The sequence below is a fragment of the Myotis myotis genome, unplaced genomic scaffold, assembly GCF_014108235.1.
Source record: "Myotis myotis isolate mMyoMyo1 unplaced genomic scaffold, mMyoMyo1.p scaffold_m19_p_17, whole genome shotgun sequence".
NCBI classification, from domain to species: Eukaryota; Metazoa; Chordata; class Mammalia; order Chiroptera; family Vespertilionidae; genus Myotis; species Myotis myotis.
In genome coordinates this window covers 31,901,406-31,925,111 of record NW_023416321.1, presented here as the reverse complement: position 1 = coordinate 31,925,111, position 23,706 = coordinate 31,901,406, and the positions used below count along the sequence as shown (strand labels likewise).

Sequence of the window (23,706 nt, the reverse complement as noted above, 5' to 3'; positions counted from 1 at the left end):
GGTTGGGGGGGGTCACCACAACACGAGGAACTGTATTAAAGAGTCGGGGCATTAGGAAGGTTGAGAACCACTGCGAGAGTATTCCCTGGAGAGCCCACAACTACTTCCGGAAGACTTTCGGTGCAAAGGCCTCTGGATCTTGTAGGCAGGGTCTCACTTCTCGGGCCTGTGTTTCCCAGCAGGCTCTGCGGGTCGGGCGGGGTAAATGCTTCCGGTGTCAAGTAGTGACGTTATGCGTACACAGGTCCTGTAGCCGTGGCAGCGGCTGAGGCTGGCGGGCCAGGTACCGCTGCCGCGGATCGAGAGAGAAGCTCTCTGCCAACCTCAGCCTGGGCTGCCGCGCGCCGCCGCCGCCGCCGCAGGGTCGGAAGGTAGGCCGTGACTCCGGTCGGGAGACGTGGGCGGGCCCGGGGCGAGATAAATCCGACAGGCCCGCGCCTCGAGGAAAGATCGTCCCAGGCGGAAAGAAACGTGGGAATTCCGCCCAAGTCTTTGGGAGCGGTATTACACGCCGCGTGGGCCGGCAGCTTTACGCGCGGGTGCTCACAACAACCTTGTGAGAAAACTGGCTCAGATAAGTCCAAGGAGTTTACATAGTGAAGACAGCCAGTTCCACCACCCAGCCCTTTCTGACTTTCTGCCCAGTGCCCTTTGCCTGTGCCCCATGGATGGGCTTCCTCGCGGTGCCTGGCGTGGACCTGGGGGAGCCGGGGGCGGGAAGCGTGTCGCCGCCCTCCTCCCGGGGAGCTCAGCCCGGCTCTTGCGCCCGGTGTTGCTCTGAGGCTCAGATTCGCGAGCCGTGGGAGTTGGGAGAGACCGGATAGTCAGCTGTGAACCCTCTCCCTTCACCCCTTCTCCGGTCTTACTCATCGCATTCAGCCCTACAGTTGTCTCAAGCCAGAAACACGGGGATCTTGTCTGACTCTTTCCTTCCCTCATCCCCGAAGCCCCTGCTACATTCAGTCACTCTTACTCAGTCCTAACAACTCGACTTACAAGACAGCTCAAATCGGAACACTTTTCTGCAGCTCCCAGCCTCGGGGACTGTAATCACCTGCTCTGTTCTCACAGTCTTTCATTCCACAGTTGCTGAGTGCCGGTTATGTGCAGGCCCCCCGCTGGATGCTGGGGTTACCGTGATGAACTCCCACCCTCGTGTCCTCCAGCCCAGTCTCCGTCCTGGGTCACGGTGGCCTCTCTAAAGGCAGATCTGACCATGCCACTCTGTTGAGAACCCACTGGCTGCTCATGAAGCCTCTGATAAAACCCAAGGCCATTCCTGCAGCTTTCAGAGCCCTTCCCGCTCCAGCTCCCTTCCCCAGCGGCGTCCTGTCCCGCGCCCCCTCTCGTCCAGGTGTTGGGATGTGTTGAATGTGTCCCAGCTTCAGGATCTTCACACGTGCTTTCCCCTCTGCCGGGAATGCCGCCTCCCCCCTTCACTTGACAAACTTTGGGGCATCTCTTAGGTCTCAGCTTCAGTGTCCCTTTTGCAGAAGGCGTTTGTGACACCCCCACCCCCATAAGAAGCATGTGCTGCTGCTGCCGCGTCCCCTGGCGCCCTGGGCCTCTCCTCACACTGTTACCATCATTGGTGATGATCTGTCTACTCTTCGTCCAGAGCTCAGGCGCTATAGCATGAAAGCATTTTCTTCACTGTTCCGTCTCCGGGGCAGGGGCCCAGTAGGTGTCTCAATAAATTCGTGCTCTCAGGGAAGGGGGCAAAAGTTGACGCAGATGTTTGCTCCCGCGGGTCACTTGGAACTTTCTAGAGGAGTTGATCTGGTTAATCCCCCGGTAGGTGTTAAGTACTCAGACTATATGTGTAAATGTAACAAGTAGGATATTAAAAAATATGAACACATATTTTTTAAAAGCCTGACCAGCAGAATTGGTGTGGCTCAGTGGTTGAACGTTGACCCATGAACCAGGAGGTCACGGTTGGATTTGGGTCAGGACACATGCGGGGGTTTCGGCCTCCATCCCCAGTGGGGGGCCTGCAGGAGGCAGCCAATCAGTGATTCTCTCTCGTTCATGTTTCTGTCTGTCTCTCCCTGTCCCTTCCTCTCTGAAATCAATAAAAATATCAAAAAAAACCTGATCATAAGGAAGCTCTGGATGATTAAAATGTTTCCAAAGGAAGATGCTCGCCAGCTTACTGGAGTGGATTCCAGGGAGGCCACAGGCTGTGGGCCCCAGTCATACACGGACAACCCGTGGACGTGCATTAGTTGGCCCACACAGTTGTGGATGTGTTCCGTTCCTTACTTTGGATTTTTGAATTAGATACTTCCCTTTAAAAATCAGATTCCATATGTAAATCTGGACTTCTGGTCCTCTTGAAAATCAGTTCTGGCAATGGTGGGACTTAATCCCCCCCCCCTTTTTTTTCTTAAGATTTTATTGACTTTTTGGAGGGAGAGGGAGAGAGAGAGAAACCTTGTGAGACGAAACATTGATCGACTGCCTCCCACACACCCTCTACTCGGGATGGAGCATGCCGCCCGGGCATGTGCCCTGACTGGGAATCCAACTGGCCACCCCCAGGCACATGGGCGATGCCCAACCAACTTGGCCACCCCAGCTTTTTAAACCATTGATCTTCTAATGGTACACGTGGTCTGGGCAGTCAGTCCCAGAATCACCCCGTTCAGAACAGAACTTCTCTAAGGAAGCTGGGAGGGGAGGGTTGGGCTGGAGGAGGTGGGAGCAGAGGGCGGGCTGGTGCGGGGCCAGGTGGTGGTAGCCTTTGGAACACCTGGGGTTTTGGAATTGGTATGGCGGCCAATGGCTAGTCCTGAATAGCATCGCCTTCCTTTCTAGACAGGTATGTGTTGTTTTTGTGTTATTTTAAAGCCAGAATGAGGGTGAGGTTTCAGTGTTTCTTTCCAAGAACGGAGGCATCCTTTAGACCAGGAATGCAAGGTGGCCTGGGAAGGGAGATGTCTGTGCTGGTTCTCTTGCCGACAGAAGAACCCTAAACTCTTCAGCTTGGCACACAGGGTCTCTGATCTGGCTCCTTCTGACCTTTCCAGCTCCACCCTCTGTCCTTTCATCTTCTAGGCCCTTCCAGTGACGTCAGGCTGTTGTTCATGCTGTTCTCTGCTTGGAATGCCTGCCCTGACTTCCTTACTCTGTTTTCTGCTTGAAAGAGACCAACCCAACTCTGGGTCCCGGTTCAGGCAGGCGCACAGTACCCCTGGCATACACTGTGGGCAATATGCTTACTCCTGGCGTATTTTTTTTAACCCTGATTTGTAATTCATCCAGACTTTCTCTTCACTTGCTTTTTGTGTTGTTGCAGTTCTGCATTTGAAAAGCTTTGTCGTGTCCTTTTGGGTATATAATTGGGGATAAATAAATATGCTTATGGCTAACAACTTAATTCACATGTGAACTTCCTCAGGCCAAGTTAACTGTTCTCTAGTGCTTTAGTGATATTTCTGTAAAAGCACTTAACACAGTATAATTTTTCAGTTTACGTGTCTGTCTTCCTCCAGCTAAACTGTGCTCCTCCAGGGCGGGTACCATGTTGCACTCATCTTTGTACCCCCAGCATCTAGCGATGTTGGCATGTAGTAGGCACTCAAGAAATATGTGTTGAATGAACGATGCCTGTGACAAGCAACTGGACTTTATTCTTTCCTGACCCTTGATCCTATGACACATCTCCTCCCGGCTGCTATCACTCCTTCAGAGCAGATCTTCTCTAGAGAACCTGGAAGGGAAACAGGTGAGGCTTAGAGAGGTGGAGGCAGAGGGACGGGGGAGTCTTCGGAACAGCTGGGGTTTTGGCATTGGTATCTGGGGGCAGGAGTGGGGCTGGGCTGGAAGCAGGTCTTTCTTTGGATGGCTGGGAAGTGATCATGGATTGGGGTTGGTTTCTTCACAGCGATGGCCAAGGACATCCTGGGTGAAGCTGGGTTGCACTTTGATGAACTGAACAAGCTGCGGGTGTTGGACCCAGAGGTCAGCCAGCAGACCACAGAGCTCAAGGAAGAGTGCAAGGACTTCGTGGACAGTGAGTGTCATTTGGGGAGACATGTTGCTACTCAGCTTTGAATTATTCCAGCTGTGCCCCATCCCTGCCTCCCGGCTGTTGCTCTTGGCCCAGCCAGAATGGAGCTGCTGGCTCCCTGAAGGTTGGCCCTGACCTTTATGAGTTCCCATGTGCCACCCACCTTATCTACCTGCCCTCTTATGCTCTCATGTAGTCCCACAGGGAACACCAGTCAAAGCAGACGCTGAAATGCTGAGAGGAGGGTGTGTTTTGAGATATGCCATCTTTGATTTTTTTGCTCTCAGAAACCTTAAACTTCATGGGAGCAGAACTGTGGCTTGGGAGTGGGAAATAGAGTTATGTACTGGTGACTTGATTTCTTGGGAAATCAAGAAATCAGTAGTGGGCTTGTCTGTATTGGGAGTAAAAGTTGATTAACTGGAGTCCCTAGAAGCAGCTCAACAGACCCCATGAAAACATCTTTTAACAGGAGATACCCAGAACACCTCCTGTCCTGGCAGCCAAGCAAGACCAGTGGCGCGAATAAAGAGCAGGTCTAGCTAGAGCAGGGATTTCCGAGCCTTCGGGGACTGTAGGCGTGGAGAGCTCACCTGGTGAAGGTAGCATGAGTTCTATTGCCAGCCTTCTGGATGCTGGGAATGTTGTCCCATCTTCTTGGGCCTTAGCTTACTCCTCAGGAGTGGGGGTTCCACCACACCCAAGGATATTGAAAAAAGGGAATGGGAGATTAGGCACTTAAATGCTTTGAGCTCTTTATTAGCTGTGGTCACAGTGGATAGCCCCACCATCAACTGAAATCTAGTGTATCTGTGGCTACAAGAGGCAGCTTCCTGTCCTGAGGCAGTCCTTTCATGAATGTGGCCCTTTGTACCTTCTGGGGGTGGGGACGGACGGCAGGATGGGGTCCACCCATAGAATAGGCCCACCAGGGCCTTCATAGCCTGAGGTAACAGCAGCTGGCTGGTCGTGGGGGCTCAAAGTCCAGATACTCCCCAGTCTAGCTCTGGACACGGCCAGTCGTCTCTAGGTCCAGACCAAGGGGGACAGACTTCAGACCCGCAGGCACCAAACTGTTTGGATGCAAATTAGCAGGGCAGTCAGTCCTTCCCTCCCGCTGAAAGGGAGCACTGAGGGAGAGTGATGACACCGAGGAAATAAAAACATTTTCTTCTTTCCCCCAAAGAAATTGGCCAATTTCAGAAAATAGTTGGTGGTTTACTTGAGCTTGTTGACCAACTTGCAAAAGAAGCAGAAAATGAGAAGATGAAGGTAAGATCAGGCTGCAGTTTTATCTCAATCTTGGCCTGGGATCCTCATTCACTAGCCTGTCATCTTCTGCCTTCTTGACTGTGTGTGTGTGTGTGTGTGTTGAGGAGGATGTTCTTCTAATAAAACAAGATTTTAAATAACATTTCCTGTACAAGTATCAACTCATGTTGTACACCTAAAATATCACATGTCAATTATACCTGTGTTTTAAAAACAATTCCTGGTCCAGTTAACCTACTTTGAATTCTTATATGCCGGTACACTTTGTCATTATTTCCTTTGTCACGTCACTGAAATAGATGGTTTTATCATCTTATAAATGAAGATGTGCAGAGTATAGATGACTTGGTGAAGAGCACTAAATGTTCCAGACCCTGGGGATACTCCTAGGTCTGCCTCAGAGCTCTAGGCCAGTTCTGACTTTGGAATCCTGAGATTAATCCTTTCTTTCCCAAAGCTCTGGGGTTCAACCTTCTTTTCCCTTCTGGGCAGTGAGGTAGCCCCCAAGTGGTGCTTACCCAGTTGAGGACTTAACGCTGAAGATGGTTTGAATGAAGCCATGACCTTCTTTGGCAACACTGTTCTTCTAGGCCATTGGTGCTCGCAATTTGCTCAAATCTATAGCAAAGCAGAGAGAAGCCCAACAGCAGCAACTCCAAGCACTAATAGCGGAAAAGAAAATGCAGCTCGAAAGGTAAGACGTTATGTAAAGCAAGGTCTTTACTCCTCTGCAGTTCTATTTCTCCTTAACAGTCACCTCTTATCCTTATTCTTCATTTTTCTCCTAGAAATAGTGTCTCACTTGTCATCCTATTTGGAAGTTTTAAAAATAAAATTTGATGGAAAACATTAATATCAAATCACCTGTAGTAGTTCGGGAGCGTGAAGACTCAGGTAGCTAGTGGCAAAGGTGGCTGGCAGAAGGCCCTCTAAGGGCGGAAGATTTCTCATGGTGGCCCTGTGCAGGGCTCTGTACATCTAGTCTTTTCTCTTGCCCTAACTTCACTTAACACCGTTTCTTGGAACCATTTAAGTCACCTATATTCTTCTCTAGAAGAATTAGTCCATGGTTTATTTCATCCATTTTTAGGGCTTCTAACAATTTTGTTTTTCAGGTATCGGGTTGAATATGAAGCTTTGTGTAAAGTAGAAGCAGAACAAAATGAATTTATTGACCAATTTATTTTTCAGAAATGAACTGAAAATTTCATTGTATAGCAGGAGGGTAGAAAAACAAAAAAACCTCTGTACCATTCCAGTGACTTTGACTAATGACCCAAGTATATCATGTGAGATGGTGTGTGAAGGATGCATCGTCTCTGAAGGCAATAAAACAAATCTGGGGCGGAGGGCTTGTTTCAGATGCCAGTGCATATCTGGTAGACACCCCGTGACCGTGGTGGCCCAGGTTCTCACCTCTTGCATTCTTATTCTGAAATAAGCAGTCTGTAAACTTTGATTGGTTTTTTTTTTTTTTTTTTGTAAATTCACAAAGCTTTGGAGAAAAAAAGCAATAAATTATTGTTTTCAAATGGCTTATCTACCTCTTTTCCTGGTGCCCTTAAAGTGTACACTTAATCACTTGTAAGAGAACCTTGGACTCTCCAGCCCCTTGTCCACAAAACAAACCAGGCAATGGCCAGCAGCTACCTTTATTTGGACTGGACACGAGTCAGAGGATACTCCCAATAATTAGAGTAATATGGCTTGTGAGCAGAACAGGCAAGAGGGAATCGACTGGAACCAATTTCTTCTGTTGTCCATGTGTTCATAAATCTTTTTTTTTTTAAGTTAGCTTTGAGTATGAACTTAGAGAAAGCTAATGTAACACAGGTACTAACATGAAGAGACCCTAGATGCATACAGTGGACATGTTATGCCCAGCTGTCCCCCCATTTGACTGAGACAAACACGGGGAGGAATGATTAAACTATTAGGAAGAATGTAGTTATCCAGAAGGCAGCACACTTCCAGGTCAGGTTTGAAACACCAGACCTCAGAGTACAGTGACTCCTGTCTGGTGGTCTGTAAAAAGACAGGACTAAAGTTTAGAAAGAAGATAAACAAGGAGACTTAAAAAAATCTCTCCTTCTGGGACGAGCCGTTTAAAACAGAAACAAAGCACCTTCTGGTTTAACCCACATCTGACTGAAAGTCAGCCAGGGCTGAGCCTTAAGCCTGTGGCAGACTGTGTTCTCTCCTCCCCACCAGGGGTGCAGGCGAGAAAACAACATAGTTCTTAATGAACATTGAAGAGGCATAATTTGAAACTTAAAAATGGCCTGAAACATCATACTACTCATTTTGCTGAATAGGGATTTGCTGTAGAGAATCTTGAGTCAAGGGTTTAGTCACATGCATATTGAGATCAAATAACTCATGAAAATGCCAAGCAGGGTGTTTCTTAGAAGTTTATCCATTTCTGGTCTGGTCCTGTTTTTGGTAATTCTGCAATGGAACGTGGGCACAGGGGGAACGCGGCCCGTCCTCAGGTGATGGTCTGTGCCAGTGCCCGAGGAAGGTGACAGTTTATGGCTCCTGCTGCTGGTGTGTTTCAAATGCTACTGAAGACATGGGTTCTGAGCACTTTTCCTTGTGTAGTTCTCATTTTTTCTTTCTTTTCTCCTCATATTTGTAGTAGGGGCTCCGCAACATGAAAAGCAGAAGCATAAGAGGGATGAGGAAGTAAGGGGCGTAGACAGATACGAGGGTTAAGCGTTCACGTAAAGTCTTAGGCCCTTGTCCTTTGAAACCACTGGCTTTAGAGAAATCCTCCAACAGAAACGTGCAGAGAATTGGAATCAGGGTTGTCATGGTGTGGGCTGAGTAGACGATGGCGGCGGTGCGAATCCACTTGCAGCCTCCTGCAGTCGTCGGGGAGAGAGATCAGCGTTAGGTCTGCCCATGACACACCCCAGGACACCTGACTGCTCCTTTCAGCTGAACCATTCTACCCCCTTTACCAAGTGGAAACAAATGGAAAACCAGATGTGCTGTAATGCTGCCTAAATGTGCAAATTTTCCAAAGAGCCAGGGTGGGAATTGGAATTTAATTCAGGAAAACTCTAGGGCAGTAAAAGTTAAACCTGTTTGGTCTGAAGTGTGTGTGTGTGGGGGGGTGACAGCAACATGTTTGTTACGTAATTATAGTACATGTAGGTGAGAAGATCAGTAGATTCTGCCCAGAGATGGACTGGGAGTTGCAGTGGGAGATAAGCTCTACAAGCTTAGTTACCACATATGTCGGTATGACTACTTTCTTTATAACAGCAGCAGACATATGGGGACACTGTAAGAATCATTTTTTTAAAAAGAAGTTAACCCTTCGGAATTAGCTTGATGCTACTACTTATAAGCCAGCATGATACTACCTAAAACAGAAAAATGAAACCCACTGATAAAGAAAAAGCAACAAGTTCAAGCTTTAAGTTTCCCGTGTGTGAGCTGTCCAGTTGGCTGAGCAGTTACGCAGCCCAGCCGACCACAGACATTAGCCTGAGCCACATGATGTCCCTTTATAGGAGCCATCCTGGCCGTCCCACCACATCCTCCACCCCCTCACACAACCACAGGGGCCCCTCCCCTGCCCTTTGAAGATACTTTCCCAAGGATTTCTGGGACCTGATTTGAGCAGGAACGGGATTTCCCCACCATTCACCAACCTTTGAAGAAGGCATATGTTGCAATGGGAAAGAAAGGCAGCTGAAACACAAGCTCGCAAAACAGGAAGGATTTAAACCACACCGGGGGGTCCTGCAGCAGAGGGTCTTTGAATTCCTTAGCGTACCACTTCAGCAGGTTCCTCAACTGCAAAAGAACAAGATCACAATGAATACAGCCGCCTGGCGGGGTCGGCGCAGCAGCTCCAACCCCCTTGGCAGCAGATGGCACAACCGCTGACTGATACAGCCTAGGGGTCATTTAATAAAAAGCTCACTAGCTCTAACCCAAATGTTAGCTTCTCCAGGAAGTTTTCCTCAGCTCCTGCAGCCGCTTTGTGCCACCAGCCTGTGTGTGACTCCATGGCAACACTACCTAGGTGTGCGGCCCTCTGTCAAAAGCAGTATCTGGCACTCAGTTTGCCGAATGAACACAAACGTGACATGTCTGCCAACAGTGTCATTCCATGTAAAGGAATGCGAAAGCCATCCCGACACCTGCCCTTTCACAACAGCAATTGCATGCCGAGCTCTGAGGGCCAGATATCCTCAACTACAGAAATGAACTGAATCTGACTGGGGAGGGGGCAGTGATGGAAAGGCGGTAAATCGAACCTCTGTGAGGACGCAACTTTAGACAATTTAAAATTGTCGTTCCTCCCCCCACCCCCTAAAATATATTTTTATTGATTTCAGAGAGGAAGGGAGAGGGAGAGAGAGAAACATCAATGATGAAAATCACTGATCGGCTGCCTCCTGCACGCCCCCTACTGGGGATCGGGCCCACAACCAGGGCACGTGCCCTGACGGGAATCAAACCCAGACCTCCTGGTTCATAGGTCGATGCTCAACCACTGAGCCACGTAGGTCAAGCCAAATTGTCCTTGACTCTAGTTTTTTCTTTTAGGAAACCAGTGGTATATTTGTAGAAGAACAAACACTGCTCCAAACCACAAACTATATAGCTTCTAGGCTAAGTCAAAGCCTGAGTAGCAGTCTTCGGGCCCCACCCTCATGATTATGCTGTCAAATAAGAAGATACAGATCCATGCTGACTTGGCTACAGGCAGAGAAAAGAGGGCTGGAGGCTGCCCATTCTGTGCTTTTTAAAGGCCCCGCAAGGCCTCGGGCTCTCCACATAAGTCTGTTGCATTTAACCTCCTGGAAATGGCATGGTTTCAACACACCTGCCATCAAAGCCAAATATGTATTTATATTAATAAATAAAGGCAACTTCCCAAGTAAGAATTTAGCTTACAATGGAAAATCTAAAGATATTCCTGTTAATTTTTAGTCAGAAGATAAAGGCTCACTATTGTTAAATCAGGGTCTCATTGCTGGGAGTGAGCTTTAAGCAAATATCCAGGGACAAATGTTCTGTTAGCACATTAACCGGGCTGTGTGGCTCAGCTGGTGGAGCGTACTCCCACACACCAGGCTGCCGGCTGCAGTCCAGGTCAGGGCACATGCCTGGATTTCGGGCTCGATCCCCAGTAGGAAACATGCAGGAGGCAGCCCATCGATGTTTCTCTCCCTCTCCCTTCCTCTCCCTGAAATCAATTAAAAAATATATTTTAAAAACAAGATGGGCTCTGTCTAGATGACCAATTTATTGACCAAGTGATCTCTTACTGTGTACTTGACTTGAAATTTAAATTCGCAGCAATACCCTTGGCTTCCTCCTGAGCGCTTTTCGGGATAGTAATGCAGTAGAAAACGTTCACAAACAGGTTAGGTCACTGCACCTCTCCTGGCCTCTATTTCCTTGCCTGTAAAACAAGCAACTTGGGTCCTAGCTGGTTTGGCTCAGTGGATAGGGCGTCAGCCTGCGACTGAAGGGTCCCAGGTTCGATTCCGGTCAAGGGCACATGCCCAGGTTTGGGGCTAAATCCCCAGTAGGGGTGTGCAGGAGGCAGCAAATCAATGATTCTCTCTCATCATTGATGTTTCTCTCTCTCTCCCTGTCTTTCTCTCTGAAATCAAAAGTGTATTTTTAAAAAACCCTATGCTTTCAAAATAAATAAAATAAACAAGCAAGTTGGATTAAGTTTTTGAAGATTTTCTTTGCTTTCCAGATTTACTTAGAAAAAAAGCTTTAAAAGATTTACTGCAGAATTTAAAAGGCATTCTGGTTCATCTGAACTTCATTTTCCATTCCATTTGTATACAATCTCTCAGATCTACCGATCTCATAAATCCAGGCAGATTTGTACAGTACTGTAATTTCTAAGGGCTGCAGGATGGGATTAGCAAAATTTCAAATAATCACTCAGCTCTCGGAACCAATTAGAACACAACCACCTGCCCGCAGTCACCTAACAGCCACGTGACGCCAGGAGGAGGGCTGGGGGAAGGCAGGGCACAGGCCTCCGGCAGGTGAAGAGCATGGACCTGAGTGCTGGCTCTGCAACAAGCACTTAATCCCACTACGTTTGTTTCCCAGTTACAGTACCGACCTCACTGCTGGTAAAATAAAGTGAGTTAAGACATACAGTCTTTAGAACAATGGCTAGCACAGAAAGATTATTTGATTGTAATTAATACATATCTGGAGATGTTCAAGTTTAATCCTGTTAACATCTCAGCATGCAAATGGTCATTAATAAGAACTATTCTTATTAGGTAAAAAGACCCCCCAAAAGGTAATAATAAAACTGTTTCCATTTATATATCTGTCACATTTCACTCAACTTAACATTGTTATCCATTAAAAACATTTACCTGGCCTGCACACATGGGATTCTCAACCAGGAGCTGCTGAACCAATTTTGTACTTCTCTAACTTAGAATGAGATCAGACTGACTGCTCACCTGTTTTTCCTTATTTTAACAGAAGCAGTACCACCCAGCTGCCAATGATACTATAAGATGCTTCCCATCCTCTCCATGTTCTAATCTAGTGATTTTCAATCTTTTTCGTCTCATGGCACACATAAACTAATGACTGAAATTCCAAGGCACACCAAAAAAAAGATATCGTTTGTCAATCTGACAAAAAAAAAAAAAGTCTAATTTTGATTCACTCACACTGGAGAGCTATTGTTGTGTTGGCTGTTGTCATTTTTTTAATCTGACAATCCAAGGGAAAAGAGGCCCGTGTCCCTGACTAAAAAGTCAAGAATTGCATATTTTAAAAATTCTTGTGGCACACCGGTTGAAAATTGCTGTTCTAATCCAAAGTAAATTCTTACTGTTTCATAATAGTTTTTCTAAGTGCTGGACTGGTTCAAACCAAGAAAGATTTTTTAGCCCAAACATTATGTGGGCTTTTAAGTTCTAGGGGAAAAATTCTACTTGAGGAAAAGCAACAAATGTTAAATTTTGGCATATTTTCAAAGAGAATTTGAGAATAACTCAAAGCTTCTATTATTTTCCACAAAGAGAAGCAACAAAACTATCATTCCCCACCCCAGAGTAACAAAATGACTAGAGACACAGGCCTTCCACGCCAGGACGCCCGTTTCTAATGCCTTTAAAACAGCATCACACACTCAGTCTCACTCTCACACACACACACACACACACACACACACACACACACACACACACAGGGTTTCTGGCCAGATCCTGCCTACATTGGCCCTTGACCTTTTATATTAAGTCAAAATTAAATAAAGCTAAGAAAACTTTACCCAATCAAATATATAAATTTAAATGGGGCTATGCTAGACATATTTTAATTGTATTTTGTGAGTGGTGAGCAAGGACTTGTGGAATGGCACACCCAGAAAGGATACAGAAACTAACAGCTGTTAAGTCTGGAATAACCTGGACTCATAACATTACAGATTTCAAATATGCAGCCTGTCTGAATTTTGTGGGCCACAGACTTTGACAACCACAGACGTGGCTCTCCTTTCTTCAAGGCAACTAAGGCTAATGCAGAGCGTGGACACCCTGTTTGGAAAGAGTATGTGCTGTCTAGGTCTGTGTGGTAGGCTGAATGGCCCCCCCAAAATATCTGCATCCTGATCCCTGTGAATGTACCCTTACTTGGCAAAAGAGAGTTTGTAGACATGATTAAAGATCTTGAGACAGGAAGATTACCCTGGGTTATCTGGTGGGCCCTAAAGGCAATCCACATGTAGGGCAGAGGGACGTTGGACTAGAAGAAAAGGAGGCAGAGTGATGACAGAGCCGAGACGGGAGTGTGTGGCCACAAGCCAAGGAGCACTGGCAGCCACCAGAAACTGAAGAGGCGAGGAACAGATTCCCAGGACCTGCCGAAGGATCCAGCTCTGCAAGATTCGTTTGGAATGCTGACTCCAGATACAAGAGAATAAGTCTGGGTTGTGTTAAGCCACTGATTTTGTTAATCTGTTACGGCAGCAGCAAGTGAAGCTAACACATTCTGTGTATACGTAAGCTTGCAATTTAGCCCAACTCTCCCACTTGACAACTGAGGCTACAGAGCCCCGACTTGCCCAAGACACCCCAGCATTTCTTGGAATGACCGTCCCCAGTCTGAGTCCACCGCATGCTCCTGTCACACACTCCCTAGGGCAGTGACGGCGAACCTTCTGAGCTCCTGTCACACACTCCCTAGGGCAGTGCTGGCGAACCTTCTGAGCTCCTGTCACACACTCCCTAGGGCAGTGCTGGCGAACCTTCTGAGCTCCTGTCACACACTCCCTAAGGCAGTGCTGGCGAACCTTCTGAGCTCCTGTCACACACTCCCTAAGGCAGTGCTGGCGAACCTTCTGAGCTCCTGTCACACACTCCCTAAGGCAGTGCTGGCGAACCTTCTGAGCTCCTGTCACACACTCCCTAAGGCAGTGCTGGCGAACCTTCTGAGCTCCTGTCACACACTCCCTAGGGCAGCGATGGCGAACCTTCTGAGCTCCTGTCACACACTCCCTAGGGCAGCGCTGGCGAACCTTCTGAGCTCCTGTCACACACTCCCTAGGGCAGTGACGGCGAACCTTCTGAGCTCCTGTCACACACTCCCTAGGGCAGAGCTGGCGAACCTTCTGAGCTCCTGTCACACAATCCCTAGGGCAGCGATGGCGAACCTTCTGAGCTCCTGTCACACACTCCCTAGGGCAGCGCTGGCGAACCTTCTGAGCTCCTGTCACACACTCCCTAGGGCAGTGACGGCGAACCTTCTGAGCTCCTGTCACACACTCCCTAAGGCAGCGCTGGCGAACCTTCTGAGCTCCTGTCACACACTCCCTGGGGCAGCGCTGGCGAACCTTCTGAGCTCCTGTCACACACTCCCTAAGGCAGCGATGGCGAACCTTCTGAGCTCCTGTCACACACTCCCTAGGGCAGCGATGGCGAACCTTCTGAGCTCCTGTCACACACTCCCTAGGGCAGCGCTGGCGAACCTTCTGAGCTCCTGTCACACACTCCCTAGGGCAGCGCTGGCGAACCTTCTGAGCTCCTGTCACACACTCCCTAGGGCAGTGCTGGCGAACCTTCTGAGCTCCTGTCACACACTCCCTAGGGCAGTGCTGGCGAACCTTCTGAGCTCCTGTCACACACTCCCTAGGGCAGTGCTGGCGAACCTTCTGAGCTCCTGTCACACACTCCCTAGGGCAGTGACGGCGAACCTTCTGAGCTCCTGTCACACACTCCCTAGGGCAGTGCTGGCGAACCTTCTGAGCTCCTGTCACACACTCCCTAGGGCAGCGCTGGCGAACCTTCTGAGCTCCTGTCACACACTCCCTAGGGCAGCGCTGGCGAACCTTCTGAGCTCCTGTCACACACTCCCTAGGGCAGTGCTGGCGAACCTTCTGAGCTCCTGTCACACACTCCCTGGGGCAGCGATGGCGAACCTTCTGAGCTCCTGTCACACACTCCCTAGGGCAGTGCTGGCGAACCTTCTGAGCTCCTGTCACACACTCCCTAGGGCAGTGCTGGCGAACCTTCTGAGCTCCTGTCACACACTCCCTAGGGCAGTGCTGGCGAACCTTCTGAGCTCCTGTCACACACTCCCTAGGGCAGTGCTGGCGAACCTTCTGAGCTCCTGTCACACACTCCCTAGGGCAGTGCTGGCGAACCTTCTGAGCTCCTGTCACACACTCCCTAGGGCAGCGATGGCGAACCTTCTGAGCTCCTGTCACACACTCCCTAGGGCAGTGCTGGCGAACCTTCTGAGCTCCTGTCACACACTCCCTAGGGCAGTGCTGGCGAACCTTCTGAGCTCCTGTCACACACTCCCTAGGGCAGTGCTGGCGAACCTTCTGAGCTCCTGTCACACACTCCCTAGGGCAGTGCTGGCGAACCTTCTGAGCTCCTGTCACACACTCCCTAGGGCAGTGCTGGCGAACCTTCTGAGCTCCTGTCACACACTCCCTAGGGCAGTGCTGGCGAACCTTCTGAGCTCCTGTCACACACTCCCTAGGGCAGTGACGGCGAACCTTCTGAGCTCCTGTCACACACTCCCTAGGGCAGTGACGGCGAACCTTCTGAGCTCCTGTCACACACTCCCTAGGGCAGTGCTGGCGAACCTTCTGAGCTCCTGTCACACACTCCCTAGGGCAGTGACGGCGAACCTTCTGAGCTCCTGTCACACACTCCCTAGGGCAGTGCTGGCGAACCTTCTGAGCTCCTGTCACACACTCCCTAGGGCAGTGACGGCGAACCTTCTGAGCTCCTGTCACACACTCCCTAGGGCAGTGCTGGCGAACCTTCTGAGCTCCTGTCACACACTCCCTAGGGCAGTGACGGCGAACCTTCTGAGCTCCTGTCACACACTCCCTAGGGCAGTGCTGGCGAACCTTCTGAGCTCCTGTCACACACTCCCTAGGGCAGTGACGGCGAACCTTCTGAGCTCCTGTCACACACTCCCTAGGGCAGTGCTGGCGAACCTTCTGAGCTCCTGTCACACACTCCCTAGGGCAGTGACGGCGAACCTTCTGAGCTCCTGTCACACACTCCCTAGGGCAGTGCTGGCGAACCTTCTGAGCTCCTGTCACACACTCCCTAAGGCAGTGACGGCGAACCTTCTGAGCTCCTGTCACACACTCCCTAGGGCAGTGCTGGCGAACCTTCTGAGCTCCTGTCACACACTCCCTAGGGCAGCGATGGCGAACCTTCTGAGCTCCTGTCACACACTCCCTAGGGCAGTGCTGGCGAACCTTCTGAGCTCCTGTCACACACTCCCTAGGGCAGTGACGGCGAACCTTCTGAGCTCCTGTCACACACTCCCTAGGGCAGTGACGGCGAACCTTCTGAGCTCCTGTCACACACTCCCTAGGGCAGTGCTGGCGAACCTTCTGAGCTCCTGTCACACACTCCCTAGGGCAGTGCTGGCGAACCTTCTGAGCTCCTGTCACACACTCCCTAGGGCAGTGCTGGCGAACCTTCTGAGCTCCTGTCACACACTCCCTAGGGCAGTGCTGGCGAACCTTCTGAGCTCCTGTCACACACTCCCTAGGGCAGTGCTGGCGAACCTTCTGAGCTCCTGTCACACACTCCCTAAGGCAGAGCTGGCGAACCTTCTGAGCTCCTGTCACACACTCCCTAAGGCAGTGCTGGCGAACCTTCTGAGCTCCTGTCACACACTCCCTAGGGCAGCGATGGCGAACCTTCTGAGCTCCTGTCACACACTCCCTAGGGCAGCGCTGGCGAACCTTCTGAGCTCCTGGCACACACTCCCTAGGGCAGTGACGGCGAACCTTCTGAGCTCCTGTCACACACTCCCTAGGGCAGTGCTGGCGAACCTTCTGAGCTCCTGTCACACACTCCCTAGGGCAGCGATGGCGAACCTTCTGAGCTCCTGTCACACACTCCCTAGGGCAGCACTGGCGAACCTTCTGAGCTCCTGTCACACACTCCCTGGGGCAGTGACGGCGAACCTTCTGAGCTCCTGTCACACACTCCCTAGGGCAGCGCTGGCGAACCTTCTGAGCTCCTGTCACACACTCCCTGGGGCAGCGCTGGCGAACCTTCTGAGCTCCTGTCACACACTCCCTAAGGCAGCGATGGCGAACCTTCTGAGCTCCTGTCACACACTCCCTAGGGCAGTGACGGCGAACCTTCTGAGCTCCTGTCACACACTCCCTAGGGCAGCGATGGCGAACCTTCTGAGCTCCTGTCACACACTCCCTAGGGCAGTGACGGCGAACCTTCTGAGCTCCTGTCACACACTCCCTAGGGCAGTGCTGGCGAACCTTCTGAGCTCCTGTCACACACTCCCTAAGGCAGTGACGGCGAACCTTCTGAGCTCCTGTCACACACTCCCTAGGGCAGTGCTGGCGAACCTTCTGAGCTCCTGTCACACACTCCCTAGGGCAGCGATGGCGAACCTTCTGAGCTCCTGTCACACACTCCCTAGGGCAGTGCTGGCGAACCTTCTGAGCTCCTGTCACACACTCCCTAAGGCAGTGATGGCGAACCTTCTGAGCTCCTGTCACACACTCCCTAGGGCAGTGCTGGCGAACCTTCTGAGCTCCTGTCACACACTCCCTAGGGCAGTGCTGGCGAACCTTCTGAGCTCCTGTCACACACTCCCTAGGGCAGTGCTGGCGAACCTTCTGAGCTCCTGTCACACACTCCCTAGGGCAGTGCTGGCGAACCTTCTGAGCTCCTGTCACACACTCCCTAGGGCAGTGCTGGCGAACCTTCTGAGCTCGGCGTGTCAGCATTTTGAAAATCCCTAACTTAACTCTGGTGCCGTGTCACATATAGACATTTTTTGTTATCTGCAACCATAATAAAACAAAGATTTATATTTTTGATATTTATTTTATATATTTAAATGCCATTTAACAAAGAAAAATCAACCAAAAGAATGAGTTTGCGTGTCACAGGTTCGCCATCACTGCCCTAAGGTTTTCCCAAGAAAACATAGGTCAGAGGACTTCCCGGTTATGCTTGGATCTAGAAGTAAACAAAGAAATATTATGGAATGGGGGTACACTGCTGAGTAATGGCTCCTGACCTTTTGAGGAGGGTCAGACACCCCCTTCCTCCCCGGAAAAGTTGATGGAAGCTATAGATTCTCCTCTCAGAAAACGCAAGGCACACACATGTTGCATACGCCACCAGGGGTTCACGGACTTCAGGTTAAGAAGCTGCTCTGCACAGAACAAGCATTTAAGAAGAAACAGAGGCAAAATCAAACCCAAAGGTTTACAAGTCAGTCCTGCCCACAGTTCTACGGACAGACTGCAGACACACAGAACCGAGGACAGGGATCTCATAGAAGAAAGTTACGCAAGGTCCAGGCGTGAAAAGAACTGGAAAAATAAAAGTCTGGAGAAATAATAAGCATTGAAGCAAAGTTTGGGGTAAAGAAAACTCTCCGCCAACCAGGAAAATGAGGCTTTGCGCCTGTTTCCACTCAGGTGACCCCAATGGAGAGGGTCGATTTGAAAAGGCGTCACTATTGCTGAGCCTTTGAAGTTGCTGGATTCTGATCTTGAATGACTATCTGCAAATGCCCTTTTGAAGAATCTAATTCTACTTGTACTATTTCTTTCGGATAAGACGGTATTTTAAAGCTCTTCCAAGAAACATAACTTTAAAACAAATCCAACGCGCGATTTACACACGGATTCATCCACGCTGCTTCCCTCAAATACTGACAGGTGACCCGGGTGGTGCGAGCCTTTAAACACGTCCGGGGATAACTGTTTCTGCAAGAACAGCGTTTGCCCCCGCGCCTGTGGGAGGGTCTGGGGGAGACAAAGAGGACCCCGAGGGAGACGTCGGGCTGAAAAGTAAGTTCAGGCCGCAGCGCCGGCAGGAAGGCCGGGGAGACAGAACGAAAACCCCGCCGCGGGGGCCGAGGGCGGGGAGAGGAGCCGTGGGAACGCCGCCGCGCGCGGGGGGAGGCCCCGCATTCGGCGACCCGCGGCCGGGACCGACCGGCGCCCTCACCTCGACGGGGTAGAGTTCGCGCGGCAGCACCGCCTGCAGGTCGAAGAGCAGGGTGATGGGGATGTGGGAGAGGAAGTAGAGCCCCAGCAGCCACTCCAGACCGCGCCGAGCACTCGGGGTCCCCATCATCCGTTGGTTGGGCCGCGGAGGAGCGAAGGCTGCGCTCGCCGCCAGGACCGCCGACGTGGGAAGAGCGCCGAGCCCGCGCCCTCCCGGGACCCGCGCCCGGCCGCTCGCCCCGCCCCTCCCGAGGGCTACGCAGGCCGCTGCCATTGGCTGCTGAGCAGGAGCGCGCGTCTATTGGCTCGTCTGAATGTAGCGTGTCGGGAAGTCAGGCAGGGGCGGGGCTCCTGGCCGCCACGCGGAGGGTGGACCGAGGGGCGTGCGGGGTGGGGAGGGCGGGCGCCCACCGCGTGGCCGGCGGGCGGCTGCCCACTGTGGTCGCCGGTCGCTCGTTAGTCCCTTCTTTCATCCCCTCGGTTCAGCGCTTACAGAGCGCCTCCAGGGTGCTGGGCCGTGGGCGTTTGTGGAGATGGAGCCCCAGTGCGTGGGACTGTCCCTGGCAGGGCCGCAAGGACCGTGCGCTGTGATCCACGGGCCGGGAGAGTGAGACGGGCAAGATCCCTGTCCTGCCGAAGTTGAGGGGTCCTGGGAGCCTTCCAAGGGACGCTAGGAGGCAGCCAGTCTCAACTAAAAATACGCAGAGATGCCCTGGCTGGTTTGGCTCAGTGGATGGAGCGTTGGCCTGCGGACTGAAGGGTCCCAGGTTTGATTCTGGTCAAGGGCACATGCCTGGGTTGTGGGCTCAATCTCCAGTGGGGGACATGCAGGAGGCAGCGGATCAATGATTCTCTCTCATCATTGATGTTTCTATCTCTCCCTTTCACTTTCTCTCTGAAATCAATAAAAATATATTTTAAAAAAATAAGCCGAAACCGGTTTGGCTCAGTGGATAGAGCGTCAGCCTGCGGACTGTAGGGTCCCAGGTTCGATTCCGGTCAAGGGCATGTACCTGGGTTGTGGGCACATCCCCAGTAGGAGATGTGCAGGAGGCAGCTGATCGATGTTTCTCTCTCATCGATGTTTCTAACTCTCTGTCTCTCTCCCTTCCTCTCTGTGAAAAATCAATAAAATATCTTTAAAAAATATATATATTTTTTAAAAAATAAAATAAAAATAAGCAGAGGGTTATAGAAAGAGGTGAAGTTGATAAGCCTTGGTGATTGGCGGTGAAGAATGAGGGAGGTTCAAGGATTCATTGATTCATTCAGCAAATATTGATGTTTATATGCTGGGCCCAGGTCTGCTCTGGGACAGAATGGATGGGACTGCCTTTCGTGGAGAGGAGGGACACAGAGGAGAAGTGAGTTGAAAAGAAGATAATTTGGTTCTGGCCATGTTGACATTACGCAGTCTCTGCAATACCTGAGTGCATCCTGTGAGCCTGTCTGGAGATGTAGATTTATGAGCATTATGGTTTGCTGGGAGTTGAAGTTCTGCGATCAGAGGGCCTGTAAGAGAACTTAGAGGAGCACCAAACTCAGGATTTATGGGAGGAGGGAGCTGAGATACAGGTGGACAACAGGAGTGTGATGTTACAGAAACAGGGGGGCGGAGGTAGGATCAAGTGTGTCAGAGCAACACTGAATGGTACCCCCTGGTGGCCTGTGAGAGCAGGTGTGGCAGGGTGGAGGCAGGAGCTAGATGACAGCAGGGCCAGGAGTAAGGAAGTAGGGAAATGGAGGCAGGGAGTGTCGGTATCTGGTTATGAAGGGAAGGGAGATGGGGCAGTAGCTGGAGGGACATGTGCTCAAGAAAGAGGGCTTTATTTTCAGATGAGGGGGACTAGAGCACTTTCTCTTGTTTAGTTGTTTTTGGAAGTTTCTGGGGTGGAGGGTGGTGAGTGGGGGATGTTGCTCCTGTAGGAGGAAGAGAGCAGGAAATGTGGCTCTAGGCCCCTGAGGATCGGGAGAAAATGGAAGGGCTAGGGTTAGGCTAGAGGAGCTCTGTGCTCCCAGGTGGGCCCCATAAGGACTAGGACAGAGAAACTGTTGGCAGAGTAGAGGGCCCAGCTGAGGTGGGTGGCCATTGATCTGGAGGCCTCAATCTCTTAAGCTGTGTGCTTTACTCCACTGTGAGGTCTGCTCAAAAAAAGGCTGTTAGACTCATGCAGGTTGGAGTTCAGAAAGAAATGGTGATTGTGAGGAGTTGAAAGTGACTGAAGAGACGGAGCATTGTGGGAACCCTAATCGGGGTATGCTGGGTGACCAAGGCCACTTTGCCATACGCATGCGTGCAGGTGAGGATGTGACCTGCTTATGTTAACGCAGCATGAGCGTCATGCATTGGCATGAGGCCTCTTCTGTGTGAGCGTGTATATATGTTGCCACTGACCAGCCAGGGGCTAGGCTGCCTTGTACGGCTGCTTTTGTGGGACTACTTTCAAGAACGACTTTGTCTCATGGTTCCTGTAGTAGCAATGGCTACTTAATCTCCAAAAAAGTCTCTCCTACATATGCCTTCTCACGCCTCCGTCTAATACCCAGCGTCCGAGGACCTGTGCTCCCACAAGATGCAGTTCAAGCTGGATAGGGAGTGAGCGGCATGAGGCCAGAGGGCTGGTGGAGAGAAAGTGGAAGAGTGAATGGATGTGAGGCTGAGGAAGCAGTGGTAGTGTGATGGGAGTAACTGGATGAATGGGCCAGGAGGTTGGGAGATGATGATAAGAAGGTGCACTGTCTCAGTTCCTGGGGTCAGGAAGAGCTGTCCATGGGAAGGTATGACCTAAACAGAGGGGAAGGGAAGGTCTTTGGAGATGAGATCAAGGGATAGAGAGCCTGGAGTATGGGATTGATCGGCTGCAAAGGCCACCGAGGGTGGTGGTAGCAGTTAGGTGGAGGGAAGACTGTGAGCCCATTGTCAAAGTCTTGGGTCTATAAGGGGAGTAACCAGGAGGAAGGTGGGCATGGGCTGAGGTATGGCTCAAACCTCAGAGAATGGACGGGAAATGGGTGGATGTGGTCAGTGGTGAGGCTGGTGACCCCACCTCCCGACCCTGAGTTTGTGGAGTGTGAGAAAATGAACAGCCTGACCTGGAGAGAGCTGGGCGGGAGCTGAGACCTTGGGGAGCGGGGGAGCCAGGCGTCAGTTACAGCAGGTGAGAGCTAAGGGTGTGGAGGGGTGTGTTAGCTCAATAGTAGAGGAGTACGGGCTCTGGAGAGGAGGGGGTTACTCCTGAGGACAATCAGAGCCCAGCAGGAGAGGGAGGTGGAGGTCCCTTCTGGGGTGCAGAGCAGGAATGGGTGGGTGGCTCACATTGTCAGAACACAAAGTTCCTGGGGTCTCAGGGGCAGACTGGAGCCCTTGCTCACAGCTGTACTCAGGGGGGCCTGGTGCAGCTATGCTCCCCCTTCCCTCAAGAGTGGCTTTCAGGACATGGCAGCACCTTTGAAGCTGGACTGCTTGCTGCGGGGAGGGGATGGAATTTTCCCAGAGAGCGTGGTAAATGTGCAGCTGTTAATGCGACTGTTCCTCCAAAAGCAACCTTACCCAGCCAAGTTTGTTATCTGCAGATAAAGATTTTCAAGGCTAAACCCTTTCATGGAAAGGTCCCTCCATCCAAAAAAAATCTCTGTCCAGCTGCTGTCTTATGCTTGAAATTCCTCTAGTGGGGAAACCACAGCTCTTAATTTCACGAGTTCAGATAAACGGTAGAAGGCAAAGGGCCCCGGAGTGGAGGACATGGCTAATCAGCAGATTCCTCACCCAAAGCAAGTGCTGAGTGAAAGAATGAGGGAGAAGGGGCAACGAGGCACCTTTGGAAAGTTATTTGTACTGCGGTGAGACAATACCATACGCCAACAATAGGCCTGTGCTAGTCCAGCTGCTTTCCTCTTCGGCAGCAGCTGTACGAAGACTTCTCCTCTTCCTTTGCCTTTTGTTTCACTGTTCTCTTTTTTGCTGTTGTTAATGCTCACCTGAGGATATTTTTCCATTGATTTTTAGAGAGAGTGGAAGGGAGGGGCAGAGACACAGAGAGAAACATGGATGTGAGAGAGACACATCAGTTGGTTGCCTCCAATTGACGGGGTGGTGTCATGCCTTCGCTCCGAGACCAGTACAAGGGCTGGTGCTCTAGTCACTGAGCCAAACCAGTTACGGCTCACTTTTCTCTTTAAAATGCACCCCCCCTTCTCACCTCCCTGCACCCATCCCTGCAACCCCTTAAATGACTCTAAGGCCTCAGCTGACGGCTGCCTCCCAAGGTTGCCCTGATTTGGTGGCACGGCTGTCATCTCTGAACTTTTCTTTTTTTTAAAAATATATATTTTATTGATTTTTTACAGAGAGGAAAGGAGAGGGATAGAAAGTTAGAACATCGATGAGAGAGAAACATCGATCAGCTGCCTCCTGCACACTCCCTACTGGGGATGTGCACACAACCAAGGTACATGCCCTTGACCAGAATCGAACCTGGGACCCTTCAGTCCGCAGGCCGATGCTCTATCCACTGAGCCAGACGGGTTAGGGCTGAACTTCTTTTCTGACACGTTTATTCCTTTCACTCTGAGCAACATTGATCTAAGTCCCTTTCCTATTAGACTAGGTTCCTTGACAGCAAAGACTGAGTTTTTGGCATCTTTATTTGACTAACACAAAACTGAGGCCATTGTTGAGTGAACTAAATATGAAAGAGACTCGTTGGCCCCATGAAGACTGCCACGCAGAGGAAGGAAGAGAACACTGGGTGCAAGAACAGCAACCAAGGGCGAGATGGAGGTGTATCAAATTTCAGGAGGCTCTGCTACTAATGGAAAATGATAAGACCTGGAAAGCTGCCGAGACTCTAGAATCAGCAGATGGCTTCACACCTCAAAGCCAAAACATGATATATTCATTAGCAAAAGCTAGGATTCTGTCAGTCCCCGCTGT

General features: G+C 50.7%; 2 protein-coding genes across 5 annotated transcripts; one reads left to right on the top strand and one right to left on the bottom strand.

Moving 5' to 3' along the window:
- The first annotated feature begins 214 nt into the window (after positions 1 to 214).
- IFT20 (intraflagellar transport 20) lies at positions 215 to 6,768 on the top strand. Of its 4 annotated transcripts, none has more exons than XM_036340681.1 (6): positions 215 to 371; positions 3,695 to 3,730; positions 3,890 to 4,018; positions 5,202 to 5,287; positions 5,878 to 5,981; positions 6,403 to 6,768. In XM_036340681.1, the coding sequence occupies exons 3-6, from the start codon at positions 3,892 to 3,894 to the stop codon at positions 6,482 to 6,484; spliced, it is 399 nt and encodes a 132-aa protein (XP_036196574.1). In that variant the 5' UTR covers positions 215 to 371; positions 3,695 to 3,730; positions 3,890 to 3,891; the 3' UTR covers positions 6,485 to 6,768. The 4 variants fall into 4 exon arrangements, with proteins under 4 accessions (XP_036196574.1, XP_036196573.1, XP_036196572.1 ...); XM_036340680.1 differs by having other exon boundaries at positions 3,554 to 3,730; XM_036340679.1 differs by having other exon boundaries at positions 3,498 to 3,730.
- TMEM97 (transmembrane protein 97) lies at positions 6,751 to 19,015 on the bottom strand. Its single transcript, XM_036340677.1, has 3 exons — positions 18,775 to 19,015; positions 8,950 to 9,094; positions 6,751 to 8,151 (listed from the first exon to the last, which is right to left on the bottom strand). The coding sequence occupies exons 1-3, from the start codon at positions 18,901 to 18,903 to the stop codon at positions 7,892 to 7,894; spliced, it is 534 nt and encodes a 177-aa protein (XP_036196570.1). The 5' UTR covers positions 18,904 to 19,015; the 3' UTR covers positions 6,751 to 7,891.
- Positions 19,016 to 23,706: the final 4,691 nt, after the last annotated feature.

Bases quoted from the DNA above. Each gene is read 5' to 3' on its own strand.
- TMEM97 (XM_036340677.1), bottom strand. From the start codon at position 18,903: ATGATGGGGACCCCGAGTGCTCGGCGCGGTCTGGAGTGGCTGCTGGGG. The intron at 9,095-18,774 runs GTGAGGGCGCCG...GTTCTTTTGCAG, and splicing joins GCGAACTCTACCCCGTCGAG to TTGAGGAACCTGCTGAAGTG. The intron at 8,152-8,949 runs GTTGGTGAATGG...CGACGACTGCAG, and splicing joins AACATATGCCTTCTTCAAAG to GAGGCTGCAAGTGGATTCGC.
- IFT20 (XM_036340680.1), top strand. From the start codon at position 3,658: ATGACACATCTCCTCCCGGCTGCTATCACTCCTTCAGAGCAGATCTTC. The intron at 3,731-3,889 runs GTGAGGCTTAGA...GTTTCTTCACAG, and splicing joins AGAACCTGGAAGGGAAACAG to CGATGGCCAAGGACATCCTG. The intron at 4,019-5,201 runs GTGAGTGTCATT...TTTCCCCCAAAG, and splicing joins GTGCAAGGACTTCGTGGACA to AAATTGGCCAATTTCAGAAA.